Below are 14,504 nucleotides of genomic sequence, written 5' to 3'. Positions count from 1 at the left end.
GGGTCTTTATTGCTGCATTTGAATTATATTTTATTGTGTACAGTTTCTCTTTCCCTCCGAAAAAAGAGTTTAAAAAAACGCGCTTTCGCGCATGGAACAAAAATTTGGGGAAAACCAAAATAAAAAAAAAAATAAAAAATTAGGCACGAACATACTTGACCTTTTGCTTTTTAGCTTTAGCAGGTGCTGGTGCAGGAGGTTGAATAGCTTGTTGTTGACCTTGCATTTCCGATAAAGTAGGAAGGCCTTGTGCTCTACGTTGTTCATCTGCAAGTGCCTCAATTTCGGTCAATGTGGTTAAAGGTGTCACAATAGACTTGGGTACATCCCCTTCTTTTTGTACTTGAGGTAAAAGCTGTGCAATAGCAATAAATAATTGCTTACGGCTAGTGATATCTTCATGGACATAAAAATTGGCTCTGTTTTTTAATTGAACCTTCACACGTCCAACATTAGCCCAATCACGAGGATGACACTTATTCTTTAAAAAAAGCATAATCCATATCAGTACACTCGAATTTATACGTAGTCCCCATATCTTTTTTACCTCGTAAACTGCAGATAATCCTAACTTTTGACAAGCAATAGCCATATGATAGGCATGAGGTGATTTCACTGACTTTTCTTTGGAAATCTTACGTCCTTCTTCCAATGACTTGTCAGCATCGATATAACAGGGATATACACAAACCCAACTATACAAAATATGTTAGTTTATACGTCTCCATTCATCATGTATTTGAATATTACTCTTTGTATTCTTCGGGGTTCATTTTACGGACGTTTCCTCCAGGACCAGTGGCTACCGCGACAAAGCCTGAGTCTTTGCCAGAAGCAGGAGCGCTGGGACGCTGAGCACCACCCAAACCACCCATACCGCCCATACCAGCCATATCACCCATACCCATACTCTGCATCATTTTCTGCATTTGTGCCATATCAGGCATACCTCCCATTCCTCCCATTCCTCCCATGCCACCTAAGCTGGGTCCAGAAGATGATGATGATGAAGGACCGTCGGAGGGAAGGGGGAAATCCATGTTGTCAATGTCCATGTCATCATCGTCATCAATAAAGATGGAATTCTTCTGTGTCTTTTTTAAGTTGTTGAGCATAGACATGTGTGCAAAAATAAATGACGTTAATAAAAGAGCAATAGAAAAAGTAAAAAAAAAAATCCCGTTGTTGTGTTTGGTCTCTTTTTTTTTTGATATCACGGTCACGTAAGGTTTTAAAGCGTCAAAAAATATCTGGGGAATTATTTTTATTTTTTCTTTCTTCGCAGCATAACACACTATGACGAGTACATTGAGAAATCAGACTTTAATGATTGGAAAGACAGGTTCTTCTGTTGTATCATTTCAAGTAAGAATGTCAATAAATACACCTCTTTATTGTATTTCTGTGCTAAAAAAAAGTCTTTGAATAGGAAGAAGATGCTCAGTGTCCTGTCTGTAAGAGTGACAAATATCTTACACCCAATCTTAAACTCTTGGTTTCTCCATGCTTTCATAAAATGTATGTCTTTTCTGTACAATAGTTTTAAACCCTGTTTGTTGATTTTTATATTCCTTTCTTTTTTTTTTTTAAAAAAAAAAAAAAGGTGCGAGTCTTGTATCGATCGCTTGTTTAGTGCTGGTCCTGCACCATGTCCCATTTGTCAACAAGTCCTGAGAAAGAACCAATTCATGTCACAAATTTTCGAAGATCTTGCTGTGGAAAAAGAAGTGCGTATTCGTAAAAGAGCGGCTAGAGTGTGAGTGGGTTGAACAGAAACCTTTTTTTTTTTAAAGCAGCTCGACTAATTTAAATCTGTGTAGATTCAATAAAAGAGGAGAGGATTTCCCGAGTTTACGGGCATATAATGATTACTTAGAAATGGTGGAGGATATAAGTAAGATTCCTTTTTTTTTTTTTTGCACAAAGGTCAGGGAAGCTAACTGTGAAATGTGTTAGCTTTTAATTTAATGAATGAAGTGGATGTGGCGGAAACAGAAGCCAAAATTGCTGCATATGAAATGGAAAATAAAGATAGTATCGCAGCGAATCAAGCAAAGAATGCCAACGAGCAAAGATTTAGAAGCTTCCAGGATGAGATGGAGAAACAAGAAAAGGAACAAAAGCGGGAAGAGTATTTACAACAGTTGGAAGAAGAGCGAAAGATCAAGGAGATTGAGAAATCTGACATTATATCCGAATTGGCCACCACCAACAAGTCAGCACAAGCAGTAATTCAGACGAGACAAGCAACTGCCCTTAAAAGATCGTCTGCTCTTCGTCAGCAGCAACCAGATACGAATGGTAGCAACCGATTATCTATGCCCTCATGGATCACGACTGCCATGGATACCGATGCTGAAATGAGAGAAACTGAGGCAAGGAATTTTGATCCATTATCATTACAATACCAATATACAACTGGATATACGGTGAGAGACAACTATATTGACCCGTAAGTGAAATATTTTCCCTTTTTTTTTTAAAAAAAAAAAAATGTGTACTCACGATAGGTTTTAGGGCTACTGAGTATCTTCACAACAATAAACAAACCAGGGCAGGAGGATATGCACCAAAGTTTGCACACCAACGTGCAATCATGTCAGCATTTACTGGTTTAATGTGTCAGCCTGTAGAATAAAATGTCATTATTTTTATTTTTTATTTTTTTATTGAGAGATATTATACAAGTGTGTGAATAAAATGGTTGTTTTTTTTTCCTTTGTTAGTTACATAAATAAGATTGGTTCTAATATGCATAATTTGGGTAAGGGAAGCATGATCATCCTTGTATAACACAGCTTAGTCTATACTTCATACCAAGGTAAGATAGATACATTCTTGTAGGGAAAACGCGTATACTTTTCAGATGTGGAAAATTAAGATCTAACACACGATTAGTTTATTTATCTCTTGTTTATTTATTTATGATGTACCTTTAATATCCACATAAATTCCTACAGGCATAAAATAAAAAAGCTTATTAGTGATTAATCTTTTTGATGATTTTTTTTTTTTTTTAATTCTTCTCTCCCAGGTTATAAGTATTATTTTATTTTTATTTTTTAAGAAAATCCACACCCACTCTCTTACATTAATAAATTATGTGTGATATATACCTCCCAATGTAAATGCCTGTTCTATCTTTTGGTGATTATTTGACTGAAAGGGAACCCATTTATTATTTCGAAAAAACAGCCAAGTTATTTCTTGTGGAAACTCATGTAGTGATTCAGATGATTCCGAGTGTGATTGTTCAGGCATTTCGTTTAACGAGCATTCCCTTGAACCCAAAGAAGGCGGTGAGATACTACTGGGTGTGAGCGGTAGTCTACTATTACTACTGTTGTAATATAATGGCTGATAATGATTCATTGGGGGTATAATATCTTCTATTACAGAAGGAGAAAAAAAAATAAGAAAGAGGGAAAATGAATATAAATAAATATATATATATAAAAAAAAAAAAAAAAATCGAGATCATGTAATACAGAAATATTTTTACTTTTTTCAACAATAATGTAATCGTCATTTTTATTTTATATTGTAACTATCTCTTGAACTCCAAAGAAAAAAGAACTATTTCCTCGACCAATGAAATACCTTTCTTTCCTGTGTGATCTATTTCTGTTCAACCCACTACTTCTCCATCTCGCGTGTCGATTGCACTATAATAATTGATGTCTGCACAACATGTTAAATTTTTTTCCTTGTATTCCCAAATACTCAACCTAAATTAAGATTTATTTTTCTTTTTTCTTTCTTTTTTATTTTTTGTTCACTGTATCGGTCTTAACTCTTTACTTTGAACTTTTGGCATTTGAAAAACCCCCAACCTTCCATACATGTTTCAGAATACTTTATTTATACTTTGTAAAAATACAAAATGCAAAAGCCAGTTTCACAAACAAAGCAAAAATAACGCTAAGTCATCTTTTTTTTTTTTTTTTAGGTTCATCGATACCATAGATATTCAATAAGCAGTGATGGGCACCAAGGTAGTCACTATCGCCAATGAATTTACCCCCCTGTATCTTGTCCATCGATATAAAGCTGATCCCAGACGCTCATAGCGAATGGTCAATTAAGCTTAAATCAGGTGTAATCAATTAAATATTCGACAATCACAATTTTAATGGCTATGTCTTGGTTTTAACATGGCAGAAGTAACGTTTTGAAAGTTTATGCTTATCATCATCTTTTTTTTTTTTTTTCCTTTGATGATATCTTTCGACTTTTTCTTTTTCTTTTTCAGGGTAGATGATAGGGTAATTCTACTGATTCCGTAGATGTAGCTGTTTAGGTTGTATAGAGAGTGAAAATCTTAAATTATACGTCATAAGGAACAGCTACAGTAAGAAAGTTCGTATTCCGTGTTTTGTAGACGAGATATGCTCTGTTGCCATGTCTACCATATGTTGTTTTTATGCAGAACATAGGTATCTTCCCACCTTGATTGTTTCAAACACTACGAAACTGAAAGTAGGTTCCACATAGCCATGGGAGTATCATCTTGGTTCTAAAAAACGAGCGTGTTCATGTGTTTTAACCTCAAGATTTTGTACAACACGTGCATGTCCAATCCTGAACACAAATACCTGTTGATGATTACATCCTGTTGAGTATTTTCTCTTTCTTTCTTTTTTTCAAAATACTAAAGGTTGTTACTACTGTGTGTTCTAACGTAGGATAGTGTGGAGGGGATAATGACACGGATAGATACCAAACATTCAAGTCGGTTATAGATTAAATACAGGGACTTGATAGGGTTCGTTTGACGGGGAACAAGGAAGCTATCACCGATTTTTATTTAAAAGGAAAACAAAAAGAGAGAGAGAGAGAAGGAAAAAATGAGGATATTCCCCTTTAAACTCTTTGTTTGTTACAAAAAATAAGGACTGTTAATTTTATCAGGCACAAAGTTGTATTGACTGTATGATGAAAAAGTAGCCCTTAAATACAAGCACTATAAGCACTTTTTTTTTCGAAGAATACTTCTTGTGCCTTTTTATTATTTTTCCTATTTCACGAAATGACAACGATTGAAAAAAAAGTGAAATCTGCCCTTCTGCATGATTTATTGTATTCTCGTGTAGGGGAAGAGCATTTCGGGAATTTAAAAACAAAAAATCGCAGTGAATGGATCATTACAACCATCTATGTGGCTAACAGAACCCTTCAGTAAAGAAAGGCTTTCCGATTTCTGATAACCTTATCGAGACATAAGTAATTTTTTGTAGTGGCATATTTTGATTGCTCTTAGTATTATAAGTCGTTCATTCTACGCATAATAATGTTTCGTTTCATAAAAAGAAGTCTTTTGTTATTCAATTCGTGTAACTTGTATACACGACGGAATGAAGATTTGAATAATTGAAGGAAAAAGGGTTGAAGAAGGGAAAAAAAAAACTTTCGGAAGACATACATGGTGATGCAGTAGGAAGAAAATGTCTGCTGGATGGCAATGCAATCATTGTTTATAAGATATATTAGTTGGCAAAAATTGATATCAAATATGCCTCGTAACAAAAGACAATTTTAGAGTTGCCTTTTATTATTATCTTTGGACGATAATTATACACGAGAATTGCAAACGATTCCTGTTTTAAAAAAAAAAATCTCAGAGCTTTTTCTCCAGTTCAGGTAAATGCTAATGAATATTTGTGATAGCAGCTATCGACAAGGGGAGAGTGTTATCTTCCATCACGATTAAATAAAGCGTTTTACATGACAATTAGTAATTATGAGCTTTTTTTTTTCAGCATAAAAGTCTTTGTTGTGATTGTAAACACTTATTTGTTGATTAGCATTATAAAAAAACGTTACCAGAAATATGGATTGAGCGGGAGACTCGTAAATATATTACAGTTTACGGAGGGGGGCGGAGGTCTCACTGCACCAAAAACACTGCATGATTTATGGAATTACAGCAGAAATAAAATATAAACACGGCAATTCGAATAATATTCCTACCACGTTAGTTTAATTATGATTTAAATTCCCTACAAAGAGAAGAAGGAAATGCCCACATATAGCCAAAAGAAGCTTTTTTATACTATAGAGTGTAATATTTTGATTACAGCTAATGATATCAATTCTTTATGAATAAATAATAAAGTTATTATTTTCTTAATTACTTTTTTTTTCTCTTTCAATATATATATACTTCTTGAAACTTTTGAACAAGAAAAAAAAAGCATGATAATAAATGCAAGTGCTCACTAAAGAAACAACTCGTAAAGAAAAATATCCGTCCGATCAGATCAAACCATACAGTTCTGCCTTGAAGCCATCAGACGAGACACAACAGAATGATCCTAGTGATGGAGCCTCGGTCACTAGCAAGACAGTGATTGAAATTCCTCAAACAAAGCCACTTCAGTTTGAGCTGAGGACTTATCCTCAAGCATGGATTGCGTTGTTTTTGTTGGTATTACTGAGAACAGCTGTCTCGGTCTTTCAGTTTACCTTCAGTGTGGTTCCAGGCATTACTAGCGAATATTTCAGTGTTTCCCTTTCAGCTGTAAATTGGTTAGCTAACATTCAATGCATCATATACGTCATCATGAGCTTCTTCACTGGCTTTATCTTTGAAAAGCTAGGTGTGAAGCGATCTGTAAGTAAATATGTAAAAATAGTGTTCTGATGTTTAACAAAACTTAAAACTTAATTAATTTCTACAGATCATGGCATCTGGATTTCTCTGTGCACTAGGTTGTGCTATCCGTAGTATATCTGCCAAAACAAATCCACCGTCGTATGCTCTAGCTATGGTGGGACAAATTATCGGTGGAGCATCTGCACCCATGGCTTTGAATGTCATGACAATGGTAAAAAAAAACATTCATTTACATTTAAAATATAAATACTTTACTTACGCAATGTTTTCTTTATTTTATTTTTTAGTTTACATCTACTTGGTTTACTGAAAATTTACGTGCAACAGCTGGCATGTTTGTAGGTAAATAAAAACAGTGGGACATTCTTAAAAACGTAGCTTCCCCCCCCCCAACACTACGATAAGAGACTAATCCAAAAGTGTATTAGCCTCAAATTATGGTGCCATTCTAGTGATGTTTGTAATTCCAGCCATTACGTTGGATGCAACTTACATCCCCATGGTGGTAAAGTTGCAAAGGAGGCAGGGAGGGAAAAAAGAAAAATACTTATATTTTTTTTTTTTTTTTTGCATAGTTGAATTTGGTGTCTGGCTTTGCATTGATAGTATTCTTGCCATTACTATTCATGCCTGAAAAGCCTCCTAGTCCTCCTATGCGAATTCAAGAAATGGATCGACCCTCATTTTTTGATGGTTTAAGATTGCTATTTAAAAACCTGAACTTTTGGATTCTGTTTTTAATTCAAGGATTTAACGTTGGTTTAAGTATTGCCTTTTGTACTTTGTTTGCTCAGATTGTTGGGCCTCATGGATACTCCAATGCTGAAGCGGGACAGTTAAATGCTATTGCCTTTTTTGCTGGTACATTGGGTTGCTGTAAGGATAAACAAATTAAAACGTAGATTTCTTGTTGTAAAAAAAAAAAATTATTGACCCCCCCCCCTTTCTTCCTTTTTTTTAATTGAACTTTAGCTATTTCCGGGCCAGTGTTGGATTATACAAAACAGCACAAGCTTTTTCTTAAGCTCATTGCGCCAATGGTGGTTATCTCGGACATTGCTTTCATATTTATGGGTCAGTGGTTTATCTGATAGTTTAATTGTACAAAACACTAATATTTGTCAAACAAAAAAAAAAAATATAGTTCGTAAAGATTCATACGCATCTGTTTTGTTTGTCTTGACTATGAACCAGTTCTTTTTATCGTTCCTAGTTCCTGTGGTAATCGAACTTGGTGCAGAAAGTAAATCATTTATAAGAACAATACTACTTTATGACACAGTTAATTCATTCGACGTTTTTTATTTTTTTTATTTTTTTATATGATTGACTTAGCATCCTACCCCGTAGCCGAAGCGACTACCAACTCCATCTTATGGCAAGGAGCACAGCTATTTGGGTTTATATTTGTGTTGGTAATGGATGCAACGCGTAGTGCTGATACCTCAGTCCCAGCAAATCATATGACGAACGCACTTATATTCCAGGCTATTATAGCTGGTGTGATGGCGATATTGGCGTTTTTGTTTCATGGAAAGATGGCACGATCTGAAGCCGCGGCATGGGAACAGCAAACGCTGGAGAAGTTGAATGCGATTTCGGATAAAGATGTGAAGATGAATTCTCATTTGACGACCAGTTTATATCCATTGTCCTCCGTATTAGGTGTTACCCTGTCCGACCCCCCTACTATAGCAGGAGATAATGAACACGGTATTGTCCTCAAGAAGGAGAAAAATCGACGAAACAGCCTGCCTCAAACGACAGCCTAAGAAGGGTAGCATTGTACGCTCTTTTATATATAAATAATACATTTATTTACAAATAACCACACTAGACTTATTTAAAAAAAAGAAATCATTTCATCAAATAAAAGAAATTTAATACAAAAAAATAATACTGGCGATGAAATCTGAAATCTCTAGGTATATTATAGTTTGTTGCTTAAAAATTTAACAATAGGTTATATAGTTCCTTACAGATAAGGCCGTATTTTTATTGAACATGCTCCCAAAAACAAAAATTTAATTGATTGATTTAAACAATGAGAATTAAATGAAAAAAAAATAAAGAGAGCATGTGTATAAACCTACCGGACAAAAAAAAACTTTTTTTAAAAGAGTCGAAATGCAGGACCTTCAGGAAAAACCTCTTCTCGCTCGTTAAAGAAAAGATTATCCCAAGTAGGTTGCAGTTGACAAGGAAGTTCCCAAGCGTTTTCAGGATGAATCCAATGACGTAGAAGATGGCGTACGTTTTTTTCGCTGTCGGTGTAACTATCACGAGCATGAAAGATGGATAAGTTGTTGATGAATTGCATATCGCCTTTCTGGAACTGTAACCCAAGATTGAATTTTTCAGCAGTGAAATGAAGAGCATCCAATGCTTCAGCTTGAGCTTCACTAATGGGAGGGATATCTTCACGTCTGGGGTGGTCTCCAAAACCGGTGAAGAAGAAACGAGCGTATTGGAAAATAATCTTTTCATCGAGGTAGTAAAGAAGAGGACGATGCAAGACATGACAGTCTTTACTATCATTACTGTTTTTTTTAAAAAAAAAAAAAGGGTTTGTAAGATTATTCATATAAACACTAAATCAGTTGAGAATTACATTTGGTGAGGCCAGTCCTTGGACAAGACATGAATTAAATCAGGTCTAGTTTTGGCAAGCTCGTTGTAGACGGTCCAGTTAGAAGCAATACGGGACTTTCCGCCAGTCTCACCAGCATTGATAGCATAAAGAGAAACGATATCACCAGCATCCGTATGGTAAACTTGAATATCATTCGTGTATGAAGCGTTTTGGATAGGGAAATCAACAGGGTTCTTATTATTTGTTAAAATATCTCGGATATGACCTAGAGAAGAAAAAGTTTATACAGATGAGTTTTTTTTTTTTTTTTTTTTACCAGACTTAAGTGAGGGAGGAGAAAGGTTTAACTTACTAATGACATGCTGACCTTGTTTACCACGCTTACCGACGTGAGCACAAATTCCAGTATAGGCAATCATGTTTTGATGAACGGTATACTTATCAGGGTTGATACCACGAACTACGATAAATCCGCGACCATCGAGTACATCGTCTTCAATCAGTTTCTTGATCTTTGCGCCAAAAGTGGGCAAAGGAAAGGTCTCCTTGGAGATTTCGCCCAAGGGTTTTCCCGTAGCGTCAAAGCATTCGGTGGCTTCATCAATCTCTAAAAGTTCTTTTTCAGTGAGCTGGTAAATCCATTCTGTTTCCTTTCCTTCGTAGTCAGACCCTTTCCAGACTTTGGGTCCGAACAATTGGGCAGGGAATGCAGGGAGGTCCTTTTTGAGGTCTTCTTGAGCTAAACGACAGGCAACCCGGTCTTCATAATTCTTACGATTAGGCAAATAAGAGATATCAGGTTGAGTTGAGTTTTGTAATTGAGCAGTAGGAGGCATTGTTAAATAGAATTATTTGTTATTTTTTTTTTGTATGAATAAATGAGTATTTATAGTCAACGATGGAAATTGGATTATTCATAAGCTGTGAGAACAATTAGTCATATAACCTCACAATACGAATTCACAGGTTGCATGAATTCTTTTTTCTCTAAAGGGAAATGACACAACATATTTAAAGTTTCCAGTCTTAAAACTTTCCGTATATAAACAGTAAAAAAAGAAATATTCCCATGTACCCTGTTAAATTGAATGAATAATGAATGGATGTCATTTTTTTTTTCATGTGATGAGAGGGGGGGGGGGGAGGGGAGGCAGAAAATGTTCCAACTTAAGCTTCACATATTTTCCTTAGCATAATTGAAGTTTGTTCAATGTTTCACGAATTTACAAATGAGACTAAAAGACTTAAAAATTAACTTTTATGTTTTTGAAAACAAAGGATTATATTTGCAGCGCAATTTTTTTTTTAAGCATCATGAGAAAAACTCAATTTGTGATCCAAAAAGAAAGATTCTGCCTTCTCATTGACAATTCATCATTTATTAACTAATAAGTTTATTTTGTCCATAAGATGTACGACAAACAAAACAGCAACATGCTTTTAAAAGTTAGTTTTAAGACAAGCGTGATTAAAAAGTATATTTATAACAAGGTATTACTCAGCCAGAAAAGTCGTCTATTGTCATTTATGACTATAAGATGAAAAAGTCGAAATCAAATACGACATATCACGTAAAGGATGACTCTGTTTTTTCTTCTTTTTTTAAAAAAAAGGGGTACTACAACGGGAATTCATGAGAATTTGGATATACATATATATATCAAACCTCCCCCCCCCCATTCCCTTCTTTCTTTTACTACAGTTATTTTTAAATTATAAACAATGAGTACTCAGAAAGTGACGCTAGCTGGGGGTAGATACAGTCCATTTTTTCGGGCGATGCAAATGGCACTGTTCCACTTAAAGATTGATTACGAGGTAGAGTTGCTATTACCTCATTCAAAGTATGTGTACCAATACAATCCATTTGGTCGGATTCCTTTGCTGATTCATGGTGAAAAGGCGATCTATGAAACGACGGCGATTCGAGATTACATTGACAGCAAGTTCAATTCTGAGTTGACGCCGGTTAATTTTGAAATCAAGTTAAAAGTGACACAATTTATCAGTGTGGCTTCGGATTATCTCTTTAGACAGATATTGGTTGATTATATCAAGCAGAGGTTGTATTTGGAGAGGCTTGGTAAGACGGAAGGCGAAATTACGGTGTTGTTGGAAAAGAAACTGAAAGGGTGTGGACGCATTATGAAGGCGGTAGAAAGCATGGTAGAGGAGGGACCCTTTTTATGTGGAGAAGAAGTGACTTGGGCAGATTACTTTGTGTACCCTTTTATGGTGAGCTTTTATTCTTTTCCAGAAGCGAGTTTTTTTTCTGCTCTATCACCAAAGTTATTTCAATGGTACGGCATGTTTGGAAAGCGACCTGAGGCGGTAGCTACTGCTATAAATATAGTGGATATTCTTCGAAGAGCGTCACTTTAAAAAAAAAATAAGCATCATATCGAAACAAAGTTTACTTTACGTTTGCGGTTGCGTATAATAAATATAGTCTTTATTTAATCTTTAATACAGGTGTAATAAAACAGTGGTGGTATATCCTCTTTTTTATTTTATATGCACGAGGGGATGATATATTCAGCCCATAAAGAAGACCCTCTAAGTAGACCCAATACATTTGGCGTTCATTCCCATGGCAATGAAAACCCATTAACAATTCGCTTTTCTTAGGGACAGCCAAATTTTCCTTAAGGGCAGCCAAAGTGCACGTAGCCTCAACGTAAGATCTGTGATTTGGATGTTCTGTAGACCTGGGAACAAGGATATACAATCAAAAACAATGTAACAATTACGAATAAATGTATATTAAACAATTTATACTTATTTTGACAATTCTATCGTCACACTTTCGCCTTTGAGCTCGTTTGATCTTAATCTTACGCAGAAATATTAAGGTAAAGTCTAAAGGAGAAGCTGAAAGTAAGCTGTAAAACACATATACTGGTTTACACTTATAGGCGGGCTAAATCTAGCCAATAAAAGTGCTAGGAATAGTGTAAGGAGCCAATAACATTGCTCGAAATAGTGTAAGGAGCCAATAAATAGAGACTTTAGGGGACTAGATTTTCACTAATTTTTACACTTTTTTTTTTTGGTAATAAATATTGATGTCATCGTAGATTTGCACTTTCCTAATAAAGCGTAACATATAATCCAATAACGTCAGACATTTATGAATCTGCGACTTAAATATAATGATAACATGAACTCATGGCATTACTCTTTTTTTCTTCTCAAATAATCTTTAAAACAATACATAAAAATGTCTGAATATATCATTAACATGTGGAGAAATAATTTAACCAGTGCCTACAACCGGTTACGTGAAGTAGAGGAACAGACTCTAGAAGAATTCGAAGACGAATATGAGGACGAATATGAGGACGATTTCGAGGACGGTTTCGAGGAAGATATGCCATCCACAATGTACAATGATGGTCAACGTCTAGATATCCAGTCCCTCACTGACGAGATGAGTATCCATCTATTTAGATTTACGTATCAGCAAATACAATCTGTAGTGATCAGCATGCATCTTACTGAGAGGATTACCTGTCGTGCAAATACATCCCAACAATTTTATTGGGATACCATCGAGGCATTTGCTATCATGCTTCGTAGACTTGCCTATCCGTCTCGATTGATTGATCTTGAACTCCTTTTTGGTATCAGCTACTCGACTATTTGTACGATATTCAATGAAATGATTGTATTATTGTACTCGAAGTACAACGAAGGTATACGTCTTACAAGAAATCATTTGCGACCTTACAACTTGAGACGATTCAGCGAAGCTATCATCCAGAAAGGCTCGCCTTATACTGAGGTCGTTGGATTTATAGATGGAACTTTGAATGCTGTGTGTAGACCTGGTGAAAATCAAGGTAGTGTATACAACGGTCATGTGAGAGGGCACGGGTTGAAATACCAAGCAGTTGTAACTCCTGACGGTATCACTGTTAGCTTGTGTGGACCATTTGCTGGGGCGATCCATGACATGAACATGTTGGATAGCTCAGATATCATTAGCGAATTGGATGAAATCTTGGACTGTGAAGATATTGGCGATAAATTCTACGCTCTGTATGGTGATCCGGCATATCGGCCATCATCTTGCCTTATTAGACCTTTTTTGACTGGTTTGGCTCTAACAGATAATCAACGTACAACAAACGAAATGATGTCCTCAGTCAGGGAATGTGTGGAGTGGGAGTTTGGGCATGTCGCAACTCTGTTTGCTTTCGTCAGATATAGACCAGGACAAAAGGTGTTTCTAAGTCGCGTTGGAATGTTCTATGTTGTTTCAACCCTTTTGAAAAATATACATACCTGTATTAATAATGGAAATCAAACCAGCTTCTACTTTGGACTATCACCTCCTACGTTACAACAATATATCGACAGTATAACTAATATTTAATAAATTTATTTTGAGTCGTTTTGTTTAAATTGATACATTTTTTGAGGTATTTGTTGAGGTGGTTTTGGGGGGTAAGGATAGACAACCTGCGGAGGGTATTGCTGAACGTTGGCTTGAGACGATATTGCTTTATTTACAGATGCCAACAAGTTATCTTCAAAGATCTTTTGATTTATCTTGATGTCATCTGCAAATTTCTTTTGGCTTGCCTCTACAGCCGCAATTGTCTCCTCTTTGCCTTTGTTGATCAAACTTTTAACATCGCTCAAGAAAGCACGCTGGTATTGTATCTGCTTTTCCGATTCAGCCAAAGCAAAAGCATACTCATTCTTTCGTGCTTCCTCTACTGCACGCTTTCTATCAAAATGTTTTTGTTGTGTGGGACGTTCCATCTTGTTGTTATCGTCTTCGATCACATACATCTCCTCTCTTGCCTCTGGCTGCTGAGATATCTGTGGGTGCTTTTCTTTAATCTCACGTTGAGTTGCCTTTATTTTTTTGTTCACTCCTTTTAACGATTGAGAGCATAACTCTGCCTGGGCTTCTCTCTTTTTTATGCGGGCAGAGCTGGCCTGAGCATCTTCTTCATCCTTGTTCGTCTCGACTTCAGTCATCTTAAGTTTAATCGATGGAAATCATTAAAACCTTGTAGTATATCAAATTTTTAAATTAATTACCTCATCATCCATTGAGCTCAGTCGATTCTCGAGAGTCGTTTCAGAATCATTTGTACCACTGGCAAGTCGATCCGCATTTTTCTTTTCTATTATTTCTTTTCTTGCTTTCTTCAAATAGTTTCTTAATGAAGTCAAACCAAGAGACCTCAAATGAGGGTCTACTTTGTTGACTTCTTGGAGAACTAAATCCCATGCTACTGTTACATTGTTTTTTTTTTTGTCAAAAGGACGATGAGATAT

The 14,504-nt window shown here is 35.7% G+C and overlaps 7 protein-coding genes across 7 annotated transcripts; 4 read left to right on the top strand and 3 right to left on the bottom strand.

The window, feature by feature from the left end:
* Positions 1 to 5: 5 nt before the first annotated feature.
* EV154DRAFT_505844 (signal recognition particle, SRP19 subunit) lies at positions 6 to 1,150 on the bottom strand. The gene is made up of 3 exons (XM_051601222.1): positions 751 to 1,150; positions 548 to 695; positions 6 to 481 (listed from the first exon to the last, which is right to left on the bottom strand). The coding sequence occupies exons 1-3, from the start codon at positions 1,119 to 1,121 to the stop codon at positions 140 to 142; spliced, it is 861 nt and encodes a 286-aa protein (XP_051458588.1). The 5' UTR covers positions 1,122 to 1,150; the 3' UTR covers positions 6 to 139.
* Positions 1,151 to 1,281: 131 nt separating this feature from the next.
* EV154DRAFT_505843 (uncharacterized protein) lies at positions 1,282 to 1,596 on the top strand. Its single transcript, XM_051601221.1, has 2 exons — positions 1,282 to 1,365; positions 1,430 to 1,596. Exons 1-2 carry the CDS (start codon positions 1,297 to 1,299, stop codon positions 1,538 to 1,540), a joined length of 180 nt encoding a protein of 59 aa, XP_051458587.1. The 5' UTR covers positions 1,282 to 1,296; the 3' UTR covers positions 1,541 to 1,596.
* A 206-nt stretch (positions 1,597 to 1,802) lies between these two features.
* Positions 1,803 to 2,869, top strand: EV154DRAFT_199970 (CDK-activating kinase assembly factor MAT1-domain-containing protein). The gene is made up of 3 exons (XM_051594329.1): positions 1,803 to 1,894; positions 1,957 to 2,452; positions 2,518 to 2,869. Exons 1-3 carry the CDS (start codon positions 1,879 to 1,881, stop codon positions 2,636 to 2,638), a joined length of 633 nt encoding a protein of 210 aa, XP_051458586.1. The 5' UTR covers positions 1,803 to 1,878; the 3' UTR covers positions 2,639 to 2,869.
* EV154DRAFT_505837 (uncharacterized protein) lies at positions 2,642 to 3,424 on the bottom strand. The gene is made up of 2 exons (XM_051601220.1): positions 2,934 to 3,424; positions 2,642 to 2,883 (listed from the first exon to the last, which is right to left on the bottom strand). The coding sequence occupies exon 1, from the start codon at positions 3,370 to 3,372 to the stop codon at positions 3,100 to 3,102; it is 273 nt and encodes a 90-aa protein (XP_051458585.1). The 5' UTR covers positions 3,373 to 3,424; the 3' UTR covers positions 2,642 to 2,883; positions 2,934 to 3,099.
* Positions 3,425 to 6,205: 2,781 nt separating this feature from the next.
* Positions 6,206 to 8,388, top strand: EV154DRAFT_586773 (major facilitator superfamily domain-containing protein; the record flags this gene model as incomplete). Its single annotated transcript, XM_051606792.1, has 8 exons — positions 6,206 to 6,613; positions 6,681 to 6,827; positions 6,904 to 6,958; positions 7,045 to 7,121; positions 7,192 to 7,492; positions 7,589 to 7,690; positions 7,761 to 7,859; positions 7,952 to 8,388. 8 exons carry the CDS (start codon positions 6,206 to 6,208, stop codon positions 8,386 to 8,388), a joined length of 1,626 nt encoding a protein of 541 aa, XP_051458584.1.
* A 188-nt stretch (positions 8,389 to 8,576) lies between these two features.
* On the bottom strand, positions 8,577 to 10,065 carry EV154DRAFT_441929 (uncharacterized protein). Its single transcript, XM_051596969.1, has 3 exons — positions 9,562 to 10,065; positions 9,228 to 9,474; positions 8,577 to 9,156 (listed from the first exon to the last, which is right to left on the bottom strand). Exons 1-3 carry the CDS (start codon positions 10,043 to 10,045, stop codon positions 8,730 to 8,732), a joined length of 1,158 nt encoding a protein of 385 aa, XP_051458583.1. The 5' UTR covers positions 10,046 to 10,065; the 3' UTR covers positions 8,577 to 8,729.
* A 676-nt stretch (positions 10,066 to 10,741) lies between these two features.
* EV154DRAFT_505833 (uncharacterized protein) lies at positions 10,742 to 11,722 on the top strand. Its single transcript, XM_051601219.1, has one exon. The coding sequence runs from the start codon at positions 10,932 to 10,934 to the stop codon at positions 11,589 to 11,591; it is 660 nt and encodes a 219-aa protein (XP_051458582.1). The 5' UTR covers positions 10,742 to 10,931; the 3' UTR covers positions 11,592 to 11,722.
* Positions 11,723 to 14,504: the final 2,782 nt, after the last annotated feature.

This window comes from Mucor mucedo (assembly GCF_025094135.1).
Source record: "Mucor mucedo strain NRRL 3635 chromosome Unknown EV154scaffold_36, whole genome shotgun sequence".
Taxonomy (NCBI): domain Eukaryota; kingdom Fungi; phylum Mucoromycota; class Mucoromycetes; order Mucorales; family Mucoraceae; genus Mucor; species Mucor mucedo.
The sequence above is the reverse complement of the archived record's forward strand: the minus strand, read 5'-3'. Positions and strand labels throughout refer to the sequence as shown.

Coding starts and splice junctions, on each gene's coding strand:
- EV154DRAFT_441929 (XM_051596969.1), bottom strand. CDS start 10,045: ATGCCTCCTACTGCTCAATTACAAAACTCAACTCAACCTGATATCTCT. Junction 9,475..9,561: donor ACAAGGTCAGCATGTCATTA/GTAAGTTAAACC, acceptor TTTCTTCTCTAG/GTCATATCCGAGATATTTTA. Junction 9,157..9,227: donor AAGGACTGGCCTCACCAAAT/GTAATTCTCAAC, acceptor TAAAAAAAACAG/TAATGATAGTAAAGACTGTC.
- EV154DRAFT_505844 (XM_051601222.1), bottom strand. CDS start 1,121: ATGTCTATGCTCAACAACTTAAAAAAGACACAGAAGAATTCCATCTTT. Junction 696..750: donor AACCCCGAAGAATACAAAGA/GTAATATTCAAA, acceptor TATTTTGTATAG/TTGGGTTTGTGTATATCCCT. Junction 482..547: donor GATTATCTGCAGTTTACGAG/GTAAAAAAGATA, acceptor CTTTTTTTAAAG/AATAAGTGTCATCCTCGTGA.
- EV154DRAFT_199970 (XM_051594329.1), top strand. Junction 2,453..2,517: donor AGAGACAACTATATTGACCC/GTAAGTGAAATA, acceptor GATAGGTTTTAG/GGCTACTGAGTATCTTCACA.
- EV154DRAFT_505833 (XM_051601219.1), top strand. CDS start 10,932: ATGAGTACTCAGAAAGTGACGCTAGCTGGGGGTAGATACAGTCCATTT.
- EV154DRAFT_505843 (XM_051601221.1), top strand. CDS start 1,297: ATGACGAGTACATTGAGAAATCAGACTTTAATGATTGGAAAGACAGGT. Junction 1,366..1,429: donor CTTCTGTTGTATCATTTCAA/GTAAGAATGTCA, acceptor GTCTTTGAATAG/GAAGAAGATGCTCAGTGTCC.
- EV154DRAFT_505837 (XM_051601220.1), bottom strand. CDS start 3,372: ATGAATCATTATCAGCCATTATATTACAACAGTAGTAATAGTAGACTA.